This window comes from Hypanus sabinus, chromosome 5 (assembly GCF_030144855.1).
Source record: "Hypanus sabinus isolate sHypSab1 chromosome 5, sHypSab1.hap1, whole genome shotgun sequence".
Classification (NCBI taxonomy): Eukaryota; Metazoa; Chordata; class Chondrichthyes; order Myliobatiformes; family Dasyatidae; genus Hypanus; species Hypanus sabinus.
In genome coordinates, this window is record NC_082710.1 from 72844688 (window position 1) to 72865928 (window position 21241).

General features: G+C 42.4%; 1 protein-coding gene across 5 annotated transcripts in view; it reads right to left on the reverse strand.

Annotated features, from left to right (window-relative positions):
- The window catches only part of LOC132394242 (A disintegrin and metalloproteinase with thrombospondin motifs 3-like), a 518265-nt gene that overhangs the window by 85793 nt on the left and 411231 nt on the right, over positions 1 to 21241 (reverse strand). For all 5 annotated transcript variants that reach the window (XR_009512231.1, XM_059970122.1, XM_059970124.1 and 2 more), the window contains exons 9-10: positions 14777 to 14920; positions 12228 to 12360 (exon numbers count right to left, since the gene is read on the reverse strand). Coding sequence is in view for 4 of the 5 variants with exons in the window: in XM_059970122.1 (XP_059826105.1) it covers positions 12228 to 12360; positions 14777 to 14920 (277 nt within the window). In the remaining variant the exon portion in view is untranslated. The remainder of the gene's footprint in view (positions 1 to 12227; positions 12361 to 14776; positions 14921 to 21241) is intronic.

Below are 21241 nucleotides of genomic sequence, written 5' to 3' on the forward strand. Positions count from 1 at the left end.
AATTTGAGTTTCCACACACAAAGCCTTGTTGACTGTTCCTCATCAGTCTTTGCCTTTCCAAATACAGATAGATCATGTCTCCTTCAATTACCTTCCTACCATTGACATTAAGCTCATCAATGGGTAGTTACTTGGCTTGTCCTTCCAGCCCTTCTTAAATAAAAGCACAACATTAGTCACTCTCCATTCTTCCAGTACTTAACAATGATGCAAATATCTCTGCTATGGCTCCAGCAATCTCTTCATTGGCTTCCCACAATGTCCAGGGATATACTTGGTCCTCCCTTGTAATATGAATACCGTATGTTTCAAGACATAGTTTTTTCTTCCCTGAATTCCCTAGTTGGAAGAACCCTTTGGGAACAATGATCATAGTTAAATCAACTTCAAGATTGTCATGGAAAAATATAAATTTGGTCCTCAAGTTTGGGTCTTTAATCGGGGCAAGGCAGATTTTGATTGTGTCAGACAGGAGCTGAAACTGCTAGAGGGGAAACACCTGACAAGTGTGAGTCATTAAAGTGAAACAGTAACCATTCAATTTCAACATGTCTCGGTAAGGGTAGGAGGTAAAGATGGTAAACTGGTTAACAAAGGTTTGATCAAGGAAAAGACGGAGGTCAATGTCAGGTATAGGAAACTGAATGAATCTCTTTAAGTCTGTAAGAGATATTAAAGAGGAGGACAATCTTTTCTAAGTAGAGTAGGTTAGAAACAAAGGAATGAATGGGTGGCCTCAGATACCAGAGGGTTAATCTATGCATAGAGACAGGGGATTTGAGCGACATCCTAAATGAATACTTCTCATTGGTATTCACTGGAAGGTGAGTTAAGGGGAGAATATGCTGATATGGTGGAGCATATCTGGTCTTGGGAAGGAGGAGGTGTGAGAAATATTGGAGAATATTAGGCTCAGTTCTTTACTCTGCTACTAGAACTAGCTGCAGTCTAGTCTCCAGCTTCTGTTCAAATGAATTCAACACAGTGAATTGGTTGCTAAAGCTTACGTCATGACCCAACATGCACTCATAGGAATGGTTTAGAGGGATATGGAATAAATGGGACTAACTTGGAGAGGCACCTTGGCTGGCATGGACCGCTGGGCTGAGGGCTTGATTCTGTGCTGGATGACTGACTATAAATTCCAAAGACGGGGTGGGATCTGTCTCAAGATGTACAGGGATAGAAGGGAGGAGATAAGAACCCCAGCAATCTCCTCATGGAGATTTTTGCATTTTCATTAGCTATGGATGAGCATAGATCATTTTGTCTTCTTATTCCAAAAGGTCAGTAGGAATAAACCCAGCCTATTCAATCTACCCTTATAAATAAAACCCTCTATCCCAGGCAACATCCTAGTGAGGTTCTTCTGCACATTTTCTAATTCTACCACTTGTAGAACTGTACAAATGCTTCAAGCTGGTGGAGTAGATTCTGAGAGAGAGGAATTAGAATCACTTGCAAATCAGGATTGATCAGATTTGAGTGTTTGAGCAGGTAACCTAATAGATTGATCAGGGCAGAGTGATAGATATAGTTTGCATGGACTTTAATAAGGTATTTGGCAAGGTCAAGCATAGTAGGCTGGTCCAGAATGATAGGGCACATGGAATCTGAGGCATATTGCCAAATTAGTTCCAAAACTGGCTGGTTTTAGGAGTCAGAGGTATTGCTGGATGGATGTTTTTCCTGACTGGAAATTTGTAACAAGTGCTATACTGTAGGGATCAGTGTAAGGACATTTGTTGACTACAATGCTTTAATCTGATGAAAAGCTTCTGATGCAAGATAAGAAATACCAAAAATTCCCTTTCCTCTGAAGATGCTGATCAATACACTGCGTTCTTCCAGCAACTTTTTTTTAAATTTGCCTAGACCTTTGTCGTTTGTGATGTATATCAAAGTCTTGAACAGTAAAGTAAGGATTATGATTACCAAGTCTGCAGAAGGCAAAAATATTGATGAAGTTGTAGATAATGAAGAAGGTTGTACAAGGATTCAGAGAGCATAGATCAACTGAAAAGTTGAGTAGAATGGTGGCAAGAGGAATTTGATCAAGGCAAGTATGAGAAAATGCATTTGGGATGTCAAGTGCTGGTAGGTCATAGAGAGTAAATACCCAGGGTTTCAGTAGCATTGATTGACATAGAACATAGAATAGTACAGCACATTACAGGCCCTTCTGTCCACAATGTTGTGCTGACCCTCAAACCCTGCCTCCCATATAACCCCCTCACCTTAGATTCCTCCATATACCTGTCTAGTAGTCTTTTAAACTTCACTAGTGTACCTGCTTCCACCACTGACTCAGACAGTGCATTCCACGCACCAACCACTCTGAGTGAAAAACCTTCCTTTAATATCCCCCTTGAACTTCCCTCCCATATTTTTATATAAATTCCATTTGTGATAGATGTCAATTTGAAACTGCGTCTTTAACTCATATGTTTTGGTCACGTCCACTTTTGAAAAAATATTGGAAAGATATTTTTGATATTATCTCTGCGGTATTGAACCGATTTACAACCCCATCCTATTACAGCAATTTTTGGTTTACCAATGATGGACTTACTGCATTTATCTTCTTCCACCTGTCGAATGATTGCATTTCTCACTCTGATGGCTAGAAGATCTATTTTGCTGAATTGGAAGGAAATTAATCCTCCCACTGTATTTCATTGGTTTTCTCAAACTATGTTATGTTTAAATTTAGAAAAAATTAGAAGTGGTGTATTTGATACTTCTATTAAATTTGAAAAGATATGGAGACCATTTATTCAATATTTTCATATGATGTAATATGACCCTGTTCCAGGCTTATTTGATTTTCCAGCTTTAAGCTTATTTATGTTGAGAGGATCGGAGTTGATGACACTGATAATTATGTATTCTTGTGAGATATTATAGACAGCCCTTTTTTTTTTCTTTTTCTAGTTTTTCTTTTTTTTTCTTTTTTTGCTTTTTTTCTTCTTTATTAGCTATTAGATTAGTAGTTTAGTTATTTTTGCATAATATTTTTTTTCTTTTTTTCTGTGTTTTTTTTATATTATATATTATGAAATACCTAGATTTACCTTGTTCATACATATACTGTATGGTTCATGTTTTGGGAAAACTCATTTATATTGTAATTATCGCTTATGTATTCTTTCATGTGCAATGGGAATTTGTATGTTTGTAATCCCTTTATTAATATATCAATTGTATTTTGTTCATATTATTAATGATAATAAAAAGATTGAAAAAGAAAAGAAAGAACTTCCCTCCCCTTAGGGGTGCAGAGAAGCTTAGGGGCGTAGATCCATTGTTCCCTGGAATCATAGAATAGTGAGAAGGGTACTTGGTATGCCTGCTTTCATGATTGGAGATACTGAGTACGTGTTAGGACATCATGTTGCAGCTATAGCAAATATCAGTTAGACTGCACCAAGAATGCCATAAATAGTTCTGGTTACCAAACAACAGGAAGGATGTGGTGGCCTGATGACAGAGTGCAGAAGAGATTCACCAGAATGTTACCTGGAATTGAGGGCTACAGTTATGAAGAGAGATTGATTAGGCTGCAAACATTCTCAGAAGGCTGAGAGATTATTGAAGCTTATTAAATTGTGAGTGTCACAGATGGTCAGAATCTTAAACCCAACACAGAGGAGACTATAACCAGAGGTGAGAGGTGAAAATTTTAAAGGTCAGAGGGGTTCATTTTTCATAGCGTGTGATAAATACCTGCAGCGAGGTACCAGTAAAGGCAGAAAGTATTACAACATTTAGAAGGTATTTGGACAGCTTCTTGGATAGAAAGGTCTGGAAGATGTAAATATTGGAACTCTTCAAATAGTCAAACACCTTCAAATATTGTAATTGTTGTATGTAGTAACTTATTCATGGTAGTACCATGTGCATTCAAATGTAACATAAAAGAGTTGTGAACATCTGTCAAATTTAACAAACATGGATAATGTGCACAATTTTTTTGTGCAATACTATATTTTACCAGTTAGGCACTCTCAAATCAAACATTTAGTACCAATTGCTATATTTGTTTTAAAAGTCCACACAGAATTATGGATTTAAACTTGTGTTTTTGGAAATGATTAGTTGAGATTTGAGAAAACTAAAAATATGATTTAATAATGGTCATTACAAAGCTGCAAGCTGAAATTAATAAAACATGTGTATCCTTCCCTATTATTTATTTCTGACCTCATCTTCCAGTGTGTAATAGCATCCTGTGCTCTTCATGCTACCAGGATCCCGATTTGATAACTAATTCCCTACATTTGGAAGACAAAAATGTAAGTTAGGTTGTTGCTTTTCTAAACATCTCCACTTTTTCTACAGGTATAATCAATCCTAAGCTCTGGATCTGTTTGACAATCTGTGCCATTTTATTCCATGTTGCCACGGCTTCCCAATGACAAACAGCAGGAAGAATCAATTTGTAACAGCCAGTAGAACTCAGTTGCACTCGACTCTCCATGCTCTCCACACATGCACTACTGCAATGATGCTCTTGTCAAGCTTAGGAAGAACAACTAATCTTTTGAATCAGATAATTTACAAACTTCTGACTTTAACATTGACCCTAACAACTTCAAACTTAGATTACTATTCCAATTCTCTTTCAGAAGGTAACAATATACAATATACAATGGCTACATTGGTCCTTTCAGGAATGAGGAAGCAATGGGATGGAGAAATGTTACTGGCACAGAGCAAAGGGTGATCTGCATCACTGGCAGCTACATGCCTTCGGTCATTTCCTTTCGTTTTCTTGCATCATTATTTCTTCTTTCATCTCCTGTCATACCATGCAGCACAGACCATTTTCCTTTCCACTTCCTTTCCCTACTCAGTTCCCCTTTGTAAATGGAATGTCTGTAATCTTCCCATTTCTCATTAAGGTTCATCAGATCACATCATCCCCTTCCCCTTCCCTCTCCACAGATACTGCCTGCCCTGCTGAGAACTTTCAGCACTTGCTGTTTCATTTCCAATTTTTCATCAGAAATTGGTGGCAATTGTGATCTAACTCATTTACTCTCTCAAATTGACATAAAGGACCTCACAACAAAATTGCAAAGGAAAACAAAGATACACTCTCCTGGAAAAGTTTTTCTTAATCAAAGTCACTAAAGCAGAATAAGAATAAATTAGGAAGTGCTAGTAATAAGTCTTCTGGGGTTTGATCTACAATTCACTGCAATTTATAACCTAGCCCAGGAAATTCACAGGAATGTTCTTCTTCCTCAAATCCAGAGTCCAAACAGTACTAACTTTATTGCCTTGGAACATTACCAAGCCCAGCACTATGATATTGTTTGTTTGTTTAGTTAGTTAGTGATACAGAGTGGAGCAGGCCTTTCCAGCCCTTCGAGCTCTTCCGCTCAACAATCCCACATGACTGATTAACTCCTGTTACGATGCTCACCCAACCACTCCAGCTTCCAGGGCTTAGATGCTCTGACTCTCTGGAATATGGATGGCTGGCACACCCCCTTTAAAGTCTCAGACTCACCCTGCTAATTGGCAGGATGTTTTGACGCCAGGATTTTAATCTTTAAAGAGCACCTGAACTGAGGTTAGGAGCTCAATTGTCAGCTCAACTTTGGATTCTCCTCTGGCATCTAGGTTAGAACCCTGTCCTCGTTTCAGTCCTAATTCTAGTCTTGGATACTCCAGCATTTGATTCCTGACCATCCTTTTGCCTCAGACTCTCATCACAGCACGACTGAGCCTAACGTGGACCCAGTGGGGTATCGGAGCGTCTCGTCCACTGTGGGCAGACACAGTGACACCATTTCCAAACAGACCTGGTTACCACATGCTAACCTGTCATTAAGCAGAAGCTCGGGTGAAGCTATCTGTTGTTTTGTGGAGTCAATCCATTTCTGATCCCAGAGAGATTAGTTGATGACCCGGGTTCTTGTCACGGCTTCGTCACTCAGTGTTCATTGGTGCTTGAGCTCCAGCCATCCTGGTTCCCTAAGAAGAGTGGAAAAGTGGCCTTCATGATCTGTCTCCTGATCAGGAGAGTCCTGGCCTTGGTCACTGCGCATTGTGAGCAAAGGTCAGAGATCTGCTCTGATTCGGAAGAACTCATGAATGCCATGAAGAGGGTGTTCCATCATCCCGCTGGAGCTAACAGAGCCTTGGACCATCTGATGAAGGTGCGTCAGGTTTGTCGGTCAGCAGCCAACTACGCCATCGAGTTTCGGACTCCAGAGGAGTGCGGCAGGCAAAAGGAGGCCTTGGCCACTTTGCACCACAATGAACTCTGAGGCAAATTAAATGAGGCCCTTGCCTTGGGAGAGCTGGTGGAGGACATAGAGGTTCTGATTGATCAGTCCGTCCACCTTGATAATCGCTTGGGACTATCTCAGGAGGTTTACGAAGTCTAGCCCAAGCCCTGCATCAATGTATCACAGCTCTACCTCCCAACCTCAGATACTGACCAGCTCATCTCCTGCAACAGATCAACTGCACAAGACTCTCTCCTCTGATGAAAGGTCCCGGCACCGGAGTCGAGGTTGCTGCCATTACTGTGGGGAAGCACGTCACCTGTGGGCAGAATATCTGAAGCTGCAGCCATTGAGGAATCTGCTAAGACCTTCCAACGTCAGAAGGTATGTGACAGTAGCACCTACCAAGCCCAACCCTACTGATTCTGATGTAATGCTGAAGGTAGATCTCCTGGGGTAAGAACCGACAAGAGGTCAATACTTTTTGGACTCTGAGGCTCCTGGGCTTGGGGACCGCCCATCAGCTCAACATACCTTTGCAGGAGTTCATCCAGCCATGACATCAACAGCTCTGGATGGCTGGCCTCTTGGTTCCGGGCAGATCCTGCAGTAGATATCAGTTTTGCGAAAAGGATAGGGGAACACATGGAGGACATTCGTCTCTATGTCATCGATTCTCCTCACATACCACTGAGCATAACTCTTCCATAGACTGGAAGAAAGGGGGAGTCATTGAGTGGTTAAGTCATTGCAAGAGGGAACGTTTTCGGTTTTGTGTTCCAACCCGCAGCCTCTCCTGAGGTCAGTGGCCGATGAGGAGGCAGTCTTTTCCTCAAGGTAACCTGAAGCCTTTGGGAGACCTAGTCCTGCTTCCAAGGGTAGCCAAGCCAGCTCCAGTCAACAAGACCATGTGGGTCCTGACCCTGTCTAGTCAGAGGTGCGCTGGAACTGGAGAGAGAGGGTCACTAGTTCAGGAACAAGCCAAGAGGCCCACCATGGAAGTGCCCAGCAGTCTGGAGACCTAGTAGCCAAGCCCAGGGAACCAGTCAGCAGATCATGTCTAAGGGAAAGGCTCCCTTGGAGACTAGTCCCAGGAGCACAAAGATTATTAGCACCTTGCTGCCATTGTGAGGATACGGATGAGAACTTGGGCTCTGATTTGGTCTCTGTTTCAACAAAATACTCTAGTGAACTTACAGAAGAGTTTATGGGGTCTGTCGATACACCCCGCAATCTAAGGAGCATCAGCTGGTTGAAATTCCTTCCATATATAAGGATTTGGAAAGGGTCTTCAGCCAGGGAAAAGCCTCAACTCTTCCACCATACCAACATTACAACCATGCAACAGACCTACTGACTGGTACTTTTCCTCCATGGAGTCAATTAAACGCGCTGACAGTCTCAGAGGGAAGCACTATGTACATCAAAGCAGACTCTTGCCATGGGATTCATTCAGCCTCTTTGTACAGAAAAAGGACGGGAGCCTGCAGCCATGCATTTATTATAGAAGGCTGAATCACATAACAGCCAAAAATCATTACCCCCTTCCACTCATGAGCACAACCTGTGAGACTTGCCAAGGGGCAAGAGTATTCTCCAGGCTAGACTCAGAGAGTGTGTACATCTGGTCAGCAAATGGAAGACAGCATTCAACACACCGCCATGTCCTTCGGCATTGCTAACACCCCAGCAGCTTTCCAGGCCTTTATAAACGATATGCTCAGGGATGCCCTCCACAAGTTTGCCTTCACTTACCTGGATGACATCCTAATTTTCTCAAGGTCCACGGAGAAGACTTCGCTCATGTCTGAGATATTTTAGAGGCTTCCAGATCATGAATTTAAAGTCAAGCTGGAGACAAGCGAAAGATTTCATGTACCCATTATTGGGTTTTATCATCTCATCTCAAGATGACCAAGACACAAGTAGTCAGAGACTGTCCAAAACAATCCAATATGAAACAACCCCAACAGGAACTTCAGCTCAGTGGCAGCTCCCCTGCGAGCACCAATTCAGAGATCCACGAGCCCTTTTGTCTGGACTATCAAAGCAGAAGCTGCTTTTGCAAAACTTACACAGTGGTTCACAACAGCTCCAATTTTGTTTTCACCTAACCTGGACCTGCCCTTCATCATGGAGGTAGACACCTCAGACATCTAAATGTGCTTCCAACGGACGCCTTCGGACAGTAAACTGCACCCTTGTGTATTCTTCTTCAGGTGGCTATTCCTGGCAGAGGTGAGCTGTGACATCAGAAATTGAAAGATGTTTGTGGTCAAGCTGGCATTGAATGAATGGTGTCACAGGGTTGAGGGGGCCAAGAATCTTTTTAGTGTATGGACAGACCACAAAAACCTGGCTTATATTTGTGAGGCCAAAAGACTGAATTCAAGGCAGACTAGGTGGTCTCTTTTCTTTAACCGGTTCAATTTTGTTCCGACCTTTCCACCGGGGTCAAAGAATCCAAAACCAGATGCCTTATCTTGTTAGTTCGATGAACCCAAACGGGAGAAGCAGCCTAACACCATTTTGCCTGAAGCAAAGGTGATAACACCAATTTTGTGGGGAAATCGATACAATTGTTCTCAAGACCCAGGTGCAAGGAGAGATTCCCAAGGATGATCCTCCGAAGTGCCTGTTCATTCCAAATTCAATCAGGTCTAAGGTACTTCAATGGGGACATGTATCTAGAATGACCATTCATCCAGGGGCTGCCAGAACCCTCGGGTTCATTAAGAGAAGATACTGATGGCCTGGAATGGCTAAAGAGGTCCAACAATATGTGCAGGAACATGAGGTGTTCACTCTGAAAAAGGAGCCACACACCCTACCTCAGGGGCTCCTTCACCCTCTACCTGTTCCACATCATGGGCGCACATATCCATGGACTGTCACAGGTCTTCCAAGGGGAAGACAGTCATCATGGTAACTGTGGAACATCTTTCGAAAGCCTACAAATTCATTGCATTGGACAAACTGCCATCAACAGTGAAAATGGCAGAGATTGTCCTGCACCAAGACTTCAGGAATCACAAAATTCAAATGGAAGTTGTGTTGAATTGGGGTCCACAATTTGCAACATGTTTTTGGAGGGTGTTTTCTATGCTGAGTGGGGCTACAGTGAGTCTCTCCTCTGTTTCACCCACTGTCCAATGGCCAGGTGGAGCTGGTAAACCAGAACATAGAAAGAACCCTGAGATGCCAAGTCTCAGAAAAAGCAGACAAGTGGTGCAACCATTTGATGTGGACAAAGGTTGCCCACAATATGTTACAGCATTCTATGGTTGGGATGTCCCTGTTCAAGTGCCAATTTGGGTAAGCACCACCACTCTTCCCTGAACAGGAGTTCAAGGTTGGGGTTCCTGCAACTGAAGTTCTCATCTGATGTTGCAAGGAGATATAGCCTAGGGATTTTGTTAGCCTCTACCCTGAATACTGAAATGAATGCTAACGGCAAGAAAAGACAGGAACCAGTTTTGCAGCTGGGCAACAGGTCAGGCTGGCGACTCAGGATTTGCCTCTCTGGGTGGGGTGAATAAAGTTGGTGCCCAAGTTCATTGGACTGTTCATGGTTGTCAAGAATGTAAATCCAGTGGTCTACACCTTGCAGCTCCCCAAGACCCTCTTAACATCAGTCCTTTAGCACCACCGCCACCCATGATGTGGAACAGGTCTTCACCGTAAAAAGAATTCTTCATTCACAAACTCGGGGTGCTTGGCAGTTCCTCATGGAATGGGAAGAACTTGGACTTGAAGAACAGTGCTGGGTTCCCGAAAGGGATACTTTGGATGTGGCTCTCATCCATGATGACCACCACTGTCTTGCCAAGCAGCCAGGGCTGTAAGGTGTTGCCTGTAGGAGAGGGGGTCCTGTTACGATTTGCACATGACCATGCCAGCTTCCAAGGTTTAACTGCTCCAACTGTTCAGAATATGGACGGCTGGCACACCCATTTAAAATGTTCAGGCTCGCCCCACTAATTGGCAGCCATGTTTTGGTGCCAGGATTTAAAGAGCACTTGAACTGAGGTTCAGTGCTCAATCGTCAGCTCAACTTTGGATTCTTGTCTAGCATCTAGGGTAGAACCTCGTCCTCGCTTCAGTTTTTTTTGCAATTTATTCAGTCTTGTATTGTGTCTCGGTACTCCAGCACTTGGGTCCTAACCATCCCTGCCTTGGTCTCTGGTTACAATTCTAACCTACCTCTAGCAATTTTCAATAACCAATTATCTTACCCAGTCTGTCTTTGGACTGTGGGTGAAAGCTGGAGCACCCCTGGAAAACCACGCGTTCCACAGTGAGGACAGAACACCGCCAGAATTGAACTCTGATCTCCGACACACCCTGAACTGTAATAGCATTGCATTAACCGTTACGCTATTGTCATTAGCTGTTAGCCCCTATTGATGCCAAGTCTGAATCCATGTCCATACTACTTCAGAAGTACTGTCATTAGCTGTTAGCCCCTGTTTAATCCTAGTTTGAAACCACATCCACACTACTTAAGGAAGAAGTGCTTACTGTCAGCAGCACCAGTGGGAGTCACAGCAGCACAGAAGAGAATGCATACTGACTTTCTGAGCTGCACACCTCAGACAGGCAGAGAGGAGAGAGCGCTCAGTTTGGTGCGATACTGACTGCCCTTCACATTGACAGTTCAGCAGTAACAACCAATGGAAGACCAGTACCACAAGCGAACCCCAAGAATCAAAATGAAGTGACCAAGGTGATGTCCACACTGGTCAGAATCATCTGATATTGCTTTTCAGGCCTCACACACTGCTGTACACCACCATTACTAAGCAACTGAAAATTCATTTGAGTCAAAACTCCTTGAAGTATAGATCAGCTATAATTGTTAAACGGTGGAGCAGGTTTAAGGGGACATGATACTTATTGCCTAACTATTGATGTATATTCCTTTATTCTCAAAATTCCTATCTACCAACATGCACTAAACAGATTGTATACAAACAACGTCAGTCCTTCAGCCATGATGGGTATTTCAATACATAGTGCTCCCTAAGACCCTTCATCTAGTGTACAGCAGGTAGCACACAATTGATGCCACAAACAACAACGCACAACAACTATTTTTGGAGAGGCATGATTGAGGTTGGATGTGATGCAAAGTTTATCAAGAAAAGACTCCTTAATCTCATCAACATGTACAAACACGCTGGAGGAACTCAGCAGGTCAGGCAGCATACGTGGAAATGAGTAGTCAGTCTCCAGCCCCTTGGTATGAACATTGAATTCTCCAACCTCCAATAATTCCCTCCCTCCCCCTTCCCCCATCCCACTTTCACCCTGCCTCCTCTTCTAGCTGCCTATCATCTCTCTCATGATTCTGCCTTCTTCTACTAACCATTGTGTTTTCCCCTTACATTCCTCCTTCACCTCTCCGGCCTATCCCCTCCCTGCTTCCCCTCTCCCATTCCTTGATCTTTCTTCTGATTGGTTTTTCACCTGGCACCTACCAGCTTTCTCCTTCCCACCCTCTCCCCACCTTCTTTATGGGGATGTGCCCCCTCCCTCTTGTCCTGACGAAGGGTCTCAGCTTGAAACGTTGACTGCTCGTTTCCACGGATGCTGCCCGACCTGCTGAGTTCCTCCAGTGTGTTTGTACGTGTTGATTTGACCACAGCATCCGCAGAGTACTGTGTGTTCCTTAATCTCATTTTCCCCTCCTCTTCAGTTTTGTAAATTGCAGACAATTTGTTTAACAAATTAAAAATAAATAAGTACCTACTGCTCATAAAATACAGTAGAACTAATTGCTATGTTACCCAGTCATAACCATGATCACATTTGAAAAGTAAGTTTATGACAGAGTAAAACCTCTCTTTTTATGATTTAATTTGGCACCAGATGATGCAGCTGTCCACGAGAGCTTCCATCTCCTGGAAGATGATTCTTTGCTATCCACTCTGTTAATTTTTAATATTTAATTTTCTGTTTTTGAAGTCATTGAGTAAAACGTACCGCTGTACACATTTTGTAGCCTACTCCAAAATCAAATCGGCACTGTTCATCCATTGAGTAGTTTATCCCCGGCAATTCTGGAATTTTGGGCCAATCATGTTCAAATGGGTCATCCAGGAGGCAGTCATAGGAGCTGTGGGAAGCAAAGAAAACTGAATGTATAATCCCTTCACTGGAAACTTTGCCTCAACTGTTCAACATCCTGGTTTATCCCAACAAAGGTTCTGAGGATCTTTCAAAAATTGGATGTTTCCATGGTCTGGCTTTTTCTACTTCTGTCCACCTGAGACAGCCACTCCCATTAGGACACACACACACACACGAGTGCTGCGTCCTGCTGGATCATTGAACCACACCAATGGGGACAAATCCTTTTGATTTGCCAGCGTCAGGAACTCTTGCTTTCTTTCACTGGAGCAAAGACAGCAGACACAGGACTTCCTTACACAATTAAAAACAGTTTTATATCATATATTTTAATACTGAAATTACCCGTTACTGATCAGCAAAATCCATCACAGAACAATGGAAGATGAGATGAGTTGACTGCAGACTTTCAAGCCCACTCCAGTTGTCATTTTCCCATTTTCAATTACAAATTACAAATTACAAATTACAAATTGAAAATACACAAAATGAAACATTTACAGGACTCTGAGGTAGCGGTGATCAAAGGTAAGAAGTTGTAACTTTCTGAGTCCTAAATGGCCGAGCAAATACAACTACATCTAGTTTTAGGTATATGGACACGCAGAACACCCTACCAAGCTCTTCAAGTTTATTTTTCAATAAGAATATCTCTCATTCTCCTAAATGCTATGAGATAATCAACTATCCTACTCAACATCTCACTGTACAACCAGCTTACTATAGAAACCAGTCTTGGACTCAATACAAGTATATCCTTACTTAAGCAAAAGCTGTACATCACACACAGTATTCCATGAATGGTCAAACCAATTCCTTATAATTACAATAAAAGTTTTTTCTCTTGTACTTTAATTATGTTTCCTTTGCAATATCAATTATATAATACATTTATGCTTTGGTTTTTAATTCATTACAATGATCAATGTCTAACAAAGTCTCCATAACAGGCCCAGACCAAGACAACAAAAACCCTATGGTGGAAATTTTTGGTGACTTGATGGTGGAAACCCAAAGAGATCCAAATATGCTACATACACATTTCATGCCTTAGGCAACATACATGTAAATGAATGGTAATAAAACCCCTGATTTCATCTTGCCATTTTAAATACATACATGTTATTCTTTGCTCACAACACTTTTCTATGCATGACAAGCATTGTCATCAATTTCATGAACTCTCATTTTTGCAACAATCAAGCACAAGTACCATCCACTGATTGTCATCGAGTCATACTGCATTGAAAAGATCTCTTTGGATGACCACATCCATGCTACACATCAGATACCCATCGAAACCTATCCCATTTATTTTCACTTGATTCACAGCGTTCAATACCTTGACAAATTCAAATGCTTGTCCAGATCCTACTTAGATATTGGAAGAGTCACTGCTCTTGTCACCAACTTAGAAGACGTGTTCCAGCAAGTTTGTTACCTCCTCTAAAAATTCAACAAAATTTATTTTAAATTAATTTGTTTAAATTCCATACTTGTTCACTCTTCATCAATCAAGAATGACTTCTAATAACCCCTCCCGAAAAGTTTATATGAAGGCTCAAGCTAAAATCATTGCTTTTCTTCAACTGCCATTTTGAATGATGCTTTGACAAAGAGAATGGCATACGCTAAGAATCTTACATCAAAAGGCATTATCTGCATATTGCTATGATTCAACACCACCTTTCTTTGCTCAGTCTTCATCCACTTTTCCCATTAAAGATGGCATTGCTTTTACAATACCTGTTTCCTTTGGAAATATCTTTATCTAAAAACAAGACAGCATAAGAAACTTCCAAATGTTCCTGAACATTCTGTGACAAATTGAATGTTTCAAGAAATGAAACAAACATCCGTAATTCAATCCATCAGTTTATAAATTATCTTTCTATCTATACTTAGCCTTTTACACTCCAGCAAATACATAATTGGGCAAAGATCATATCCAGTTGACCATAACTAATAACACTAGGTAGCAACAATTATTTCTTTATTGATACAGTATGGTAACAGGCCTTTCCAGCTTATTGAGCCTTCACCACCCAATTACACACATCACCAGTTAACCTACCAACCTGTGGGAGGAAACTGAAACACCTGGACAAGTGGTCATGCGGAGAATGTACAGACTCCTCATAGCAGCAGAATTGAATCTGTGTCACTGGCTCCTTAATTGCTTTATTCTAAAAACTACAAACAACATGACTTGGCATAATTTAATATGCATTTTCTCAGGGCTGAATAAAATGACTTGAATAATAGTTTTTCCAGAATTAACAAAGCATCCATCACTGTCCTAATCACCCGAAACACTTTCCATCCTACATACCATTAATATAGAAGAAATAATTTACCCAAAGAAAATGTAAACCATTTTTCCAGCCAGCTGAGATACTTACTGAAGATATCGCTTCAGCTCTTGCCCACTACACCGAGACCAATGAAACCGATGAAATGCAGCTTGGACCAAGGGTGCCATCACACTCCCCATACTGGTTTCATCACCACACCGATTCCCCTGACCATCATGCTCCATTCCCAAGCTAGGAGAGTTCCAGAAAAAGGTTGTAAGATTGGGAATACTTAGCATTATTCAAAATAAAGTGTAACAACATCACTTAATCACTAGTCAGAGCTTAAGTTTTGCAGTGCCCATATTCCTGAATATTTTCTGATTTAATTATACCAGGTGATTGAACATTAGCCCCCTCCCATGTCTTGGTTAGGGAGGATGTAGGTGACTAGTAACACTGCTGGAGAGCAGTGAATCAAACCCTACATGAAGCAATAACACCAAAAAATAGACTCATTCCTGATTTGTTGAACAGTCCTTTGTGCAAGTTGTGCACCACATATTAAGAATAAGTACACTTTAAACATTAGAAGTTTTGAAAAATTCTTCAGATGTGTTAAAGTGCAATACAAAGTGTACAGCATAGAATATAGAAGGATACAACACAGGGTTAGACTACAGGCCCATCATGACCCTGCCAACGATATAACACTCTAAACTCACCTCACCTGTCAACACATGCTCCTAATCTATTTACGCCCTGCCTGTTCACATATCAGTCTAAATGCCTCTTAAATGTTGCTGTCATCTCTGCTTCTACTACTTCTAATGCTTCTACTCAGAAATGAAAGCATCTCACATCCTTTGTGAAAAATACTCACTTTACACATCTCTTTTAAAGCTCCCCCCCCACCTTGCCTTGAACTCATGCCCCCAGGTATTTGACATTACTGCCCTGGAAAGAAAGTTGATTATGTACCCGATCTATGCCCCTCATAATTTTATATATTTCCATCATGTCACTCCTCTGCCCTGGACTCTCTACAAGAAAACAACACAGCTTTGTCCAACACCTCTTATTACTACAGTCCAATCCAGCAAATATTCTCGGCAAACCTTTTCAAAGTTCAACGTAAGTTAGTTATCAAAATACGTAAATATCACCTTACACAACCTGAGATTCATTTTCTTGCTGGCATTCACAGTAAATACAAATAAACATAACAGAATCAATGAAAGATTGCACCCAATAGGATGGAGAAACAACCGACGTGCAAACACCGACAAACTGCAAATACAAAAAGAAAGAGAAAAAAAAGGAATAAATATCAGGAACATGAGATGAAGAGTCATTGAAAGCAAGTCCACGTTTATGGGAACAGTTCAGTGATGGAGTGAATGAAGTTATCTCCACTGGTTCAAAGGCCTGATGGTCCAAAGCCTCCATATTCTTTCTGTAGTGAAGCAAGCAGAACTGCATACAATTCTCCAAATGTGGCCTGACTAAAGTTTAGTCCTGTTACAGCATGGGGCTCCTTACATTTTAATACTTAGCACTGCAGGCCTTCTTTAACAACCAACCCTTCTGTTGCCGCATTCAGGAAGCTATAGATTGCACGCCAAACCCCTTTGTCTACCATGATTGTAAGGGCCCTCTTAATAATGCAAAATCCCATTTTGCATTTTACCCCCCAAAATACCTCACTTTACAAAATCCAATAGTAAAGGGAGATACTTGGGGTTAAAATCTGGCATTTCTCCACCCAAATTTTGAATGGGTCTACATTTTATTGTATCCTTTGACAATCTTCCTCAATACCTACAACTCCATCAATCAACTTTCATGCTAAAGTCAGAGGTATCAGTATTATAGTGGAGTAAAGGAAACTATAGAGGCATGAGGGCGCTCTGAACATGCTGCTCTTCATTCCCTCCACACTAATCCTAAGCTCACCAAACACAGACAAGGGAGGTACTGTAGTAGTCTAGCGTACTGACCCCTACATTGCCGAGGTCCAGCGCCAAGTCTCAGACATCTGCTCTTACTTACCCCTCAAATGGAACCCCGCTAAAGAACACCATGCCATCGTCTTCCACACCATTACCAAGCTTACTGACTCTGGGGACCTCCCATCCCCTACCACCAACCTCACAGATCCCATGCCCTGCACCACCCATTTCTACCTCCTATCCACAAACCTGCTTGTCCAGGTAGATCCATTGTTTCAGCTTGTTCCTGCCACACTGAACTCTTATCTGCATACATCGACTCTGTTTTATCCCACCAGTTCAGTCCCTTCCTACCTACATCCATGACATCTTGCACACTCTTGCCTTTTCAAGGATTTCAAGTTCCCTGGCATCTTATTTTTAAAATGGATGTTCAGTCCCTATTCATCTCCATCCCCACCAGGAAGGCCTCAAAGCTCTCCAGTTCTTTCTGGACACCAGATCCAACCAATTTCCCTTCACCACCACACACTCCTAAACCTAGCAGAACTTGTCCTCGCCCTAAATAATTTCTCCTTTGGCTCCTCCCACTTCCTTCAAACAAAAGGGGTAGGCATATGCACTCACATGGGTCCCAGCTATGCCCTCCTATTGGTCAGCTATGTGGAACAGTCTATGTTGCTAGCCTACACTGGAGACCATCCCACACTTTACCAACACTACATCCACGACTGTATTGGTGCTGCTTCCTGCACCCATGCTAAACTCATTAATTTCATCAACTTTGCCTCCAACTTCCACCCTGCCCTCAAATTCACCTGGTCCATTTCTGACACCTCCCTTCCCTTTCTCAATCTCACTGTTTCTTTTTCTGGAGACAGATTATCTACTGATGTCTATTATAAACCCATGGACTCTCACAACTACCTGGACTATACCTCTTCCCACCCTGTCACTTGTAAAATCACCATCCCCTTCTCTCAATTTCTCCGTCTCTACCATCAATGCTGCCCTCAACCACATCTCTTCCATTTCACGCATGCCTGCTTTTACTTCGTCCTCCCGCTTCCCCACCAGGATAGGGTTCCTCGTCCTCACCTACCACCACACCAACATTTGCATCCAGCACATAATTCTCCACAACCTCCGCTATCTCCAATGGGATCCCATCTCCAAGCACATCTTCCCCCCCCTCTACTGTTTTTGCTTTCCACAGGGATATCTCCCTATGCAACTCCCTTGTCCATTCGTCCCTCCCCACTGATCTTCCTCCTAGCACTTATCCTTGCAAGTGGAACAAGTGCTACACCTGCCCCTACACCTCCTCCCCACTACCATTCAAAGCCCTAAACAGTCTTTCCAGGTGAGGTGACACTTCACCTGTGAGTCTGTTGGGGCCATTTACTGTGTTTGGTGCTCTCAGTGTGGCCTCCTGTACATTGGTGAGCAACAATGTAGATTGGGAGACTGCTTCGCCAAGCATCTATTCTCTGTCCACCAGAACAAGCTGGATCTCCTGGTGGCCACCCATTTTAATTCCATTTCTCATATCGGTTTGTCGATCTATGGCCTCCTCCATTGTTGTGATGAGGCCAGACTTAGGTTAGAGGAACACCAACTTATATTCTGCTTGGATAGCCTCGAATGTGATGGCATGAACATCAATTTCTCAAACTTCCAGTCATGTTCCCCAATACTCCACCAACCTGGTCCATTTCCCATCCCCTTTTCCTGTTCTCACCTCATCTCATCTCATCTCACCCATCACCTCCCTCTGCTCCTTCCCCTTTTTCTTTCTTCCATGGACTTGAAGGGTTTCGGCCCGAAATGTCAACAGTACTTTTTTCCAGATACTGTCTGGCCTGCTGAGTTCCTCCAACATTTTGTGTGTGTTGCATGAGAGAGGAGCTGGCCAAAGTAGAATGGAATGGGACACTAGCAGGGATGACAGTAGAGAAGCAATGGCTGGAGTTTCTGGGAGCAACTTAGAAGGCACAGGATAGATACATCACAAAGAAGTAGTATTTTAATGGTAGGATGTTCTAACCATGGCAGACAAGCGAAGTCAATGCCAACACAAAAACAAAAGAGAGGGCATATAATAGAGCTAAAAATCAGTGGGAAGTTAGAGGATTGGGAAGCTTCTAAAAACCAACAGAAAACAACTGAAAAAGCAATAAAAGGGGAAACAGATGAAATATGAAGGTAAGCTAGCCAACAGTATCAAAGAGGATACCAAATGTTTGTTTTTTCAGATATAGGAAAGAGTAAAAGAGAGGCAAGAATAAACATTGGACCATTAGAAAATAACATTGGAGAGGTTGTAATGGGGGACAACTAAATCGTAGACGAACTGAGTAAGTATTTTGAAGCGGTCTTCACTGTGGAAGACACTAGCAGTATGTTGGAAGTTCATGAGTGCAAGGGGGCAGAGCAAAGTGCAGTTGCTATCACTAGGGAGAAGTTGTTTTGGAAACTGAAATGTCAAAAGATAGTTAAATCACCTAAGCAGACTACACCTCAGGGTTCTGAAAGAGGTAGCTAAAGCAACTGTGGAGATATTAGTAACGATGAGCTTTCAAGAATCAGTAGGTTCTAAAATGGATCTGGGGAACTGGAAAATTGCAAATATCACTCCACTCTTTGAGAAAGGAGGAAGGCTAAAGAAAGGAAATTATAGGCCAGTTAGTCTGACTTCAGTGGTTGGGAAGATGTTGGAGTGCATTGTTAAGGTTGAGTCTCAGGGTACTTGGAAACACATGATAAAAAAGGACCAAGGCAGCATGGCTTCCTTAAGATTAAATCTTGCCTGACAGATCTGTTGGAATTCTTTGAGTTAATAACAAGCAGGATTGACAAAAGCGAATCATTGGATGTCATGTATTGGATTTTCAGAAGGCCTTTGACAAGGTGCCACACACAAAGTCTACTTAACAAGTTAAGAGCACCATAGAACCATAGAACACTACGGCACAGTACAGGCCCTTCAGCCCTCCATGTTGTGCCGACGCATATAATCCTTAAGAAAAAAGTACTAAACCCACACTACCCCATAACCCTCCATTTTTCTTTCATCCATGTGCCGGTCCAAGAAGCACTTAAATACCCCTAATGTTTTAGCCTCCACCACCATCCCTGGCAAGTCATTCCAGGCACTCACAACCCTCTGTGTGAAAAACTTACCCCGATGTCTCCCCTAAACTTCCTTCCCTTAATTTTGTACATATGCCCTCTGGTGTTTGCTATTGCTGCCCTGGGAAACAGATACTGGCTATCCACCCTATCTATGCCTCTCATAATCTTGTAGACCTCTATCAAGTCCCCTCTCATTCTACTACGCTCCAAAAAGTCCCAGCTCTGCTAACGTTGCTTCATATGACTTATTCTCCAATCTAGGCAACATCCTGGTATATCTCCTCTGCATCCTCTCCATAGCTTCCACATCCTTCCTATAATGAGGTGACCAGAATTGAACACAATACTCTAAGTGCAGTCTCACCAGAGATTTGTAGAGTTGCAACATGACCTCTCTACTCTTGAACTCAATCCCCGTTATTGAAGCCTAGCAACCCATAGGCCTTCTTAACTACCCTAACAACCTGCGCAGCGACCTTGAAGGATTTGAACCCCAAGGTCCCTTTGTTCATCCACACTTTTAAGTAACTGACCATTAATCCTGTACTCAGTCTTCTGGTTTGTCCTTCCAAAATGCATCACCTCACACTTGTCCAGATTGAACTCCATTTGCCATTTTTCTGCCCAACTCTGCAGCCTGTCTATATCCTCTTGTAACCTTCAACCACCTACAGCTCCATCCACAACACCTCCAATCTTCGTGTCATCCACAAACTTACTCACCCATCCTTCCGCCTCTACATCCAGGTCATTTTTAACAATCACAAATAGCAGGGGTCCCAGGACAACTCCTGCAGCACTCCACTAGTCACTGACCTCCAGGCAGAATACTTTCCTTCCACAACTACCCTCTGCTTTCTTCCTTTAAGCCAATTTTTTATCCAAACAGCCAAGGTTCCACTTATCCCATGACTTATGACTTTCTGGATGAGTCTCTCATGAGGGACCTTGTCAAATGCTTTGCTAAAGTCCATGTAGAACACATCCATTGCCCTACCCTCATCAATTTCTTTTGTTACCTCTTCAAAAAACTCAATCAGGCTCATGAGACACGATCTTCCCTTCACAAAGCCATTTTGACTATCCATGAGCAGACTGTACTTCTCCAAATGCTCGTAGATCCTATCCTTAAGAATCCTTTCCAGTAGTTTGCAAACCACTGACGTAAGACTCACCAGTCTATAGTTCCCAGGTTTCTCCCTATTACCTTTTTCAAACAAGGGAACTACATTTGCCATTCTCCAGTCTCCCAGCACTTCCCCTGCAGCCAAAGAGGATTCAAAGATCATAGCTAATGCTCCTGCGATCTCTTCTCTCAATTCCCACAACAACCTGGGGTATATCATATCCGGCCCTGGGGATTATCAATCTTAATGTTTTTAAGAAGATCCAGCACTTCTTCTTCCTTAATCTCCACATTGTCCAGCACACAGGTCCACTCTACTTCGACCTCATCCTGATCAAGATCCTTTTCACTTGTGAACAC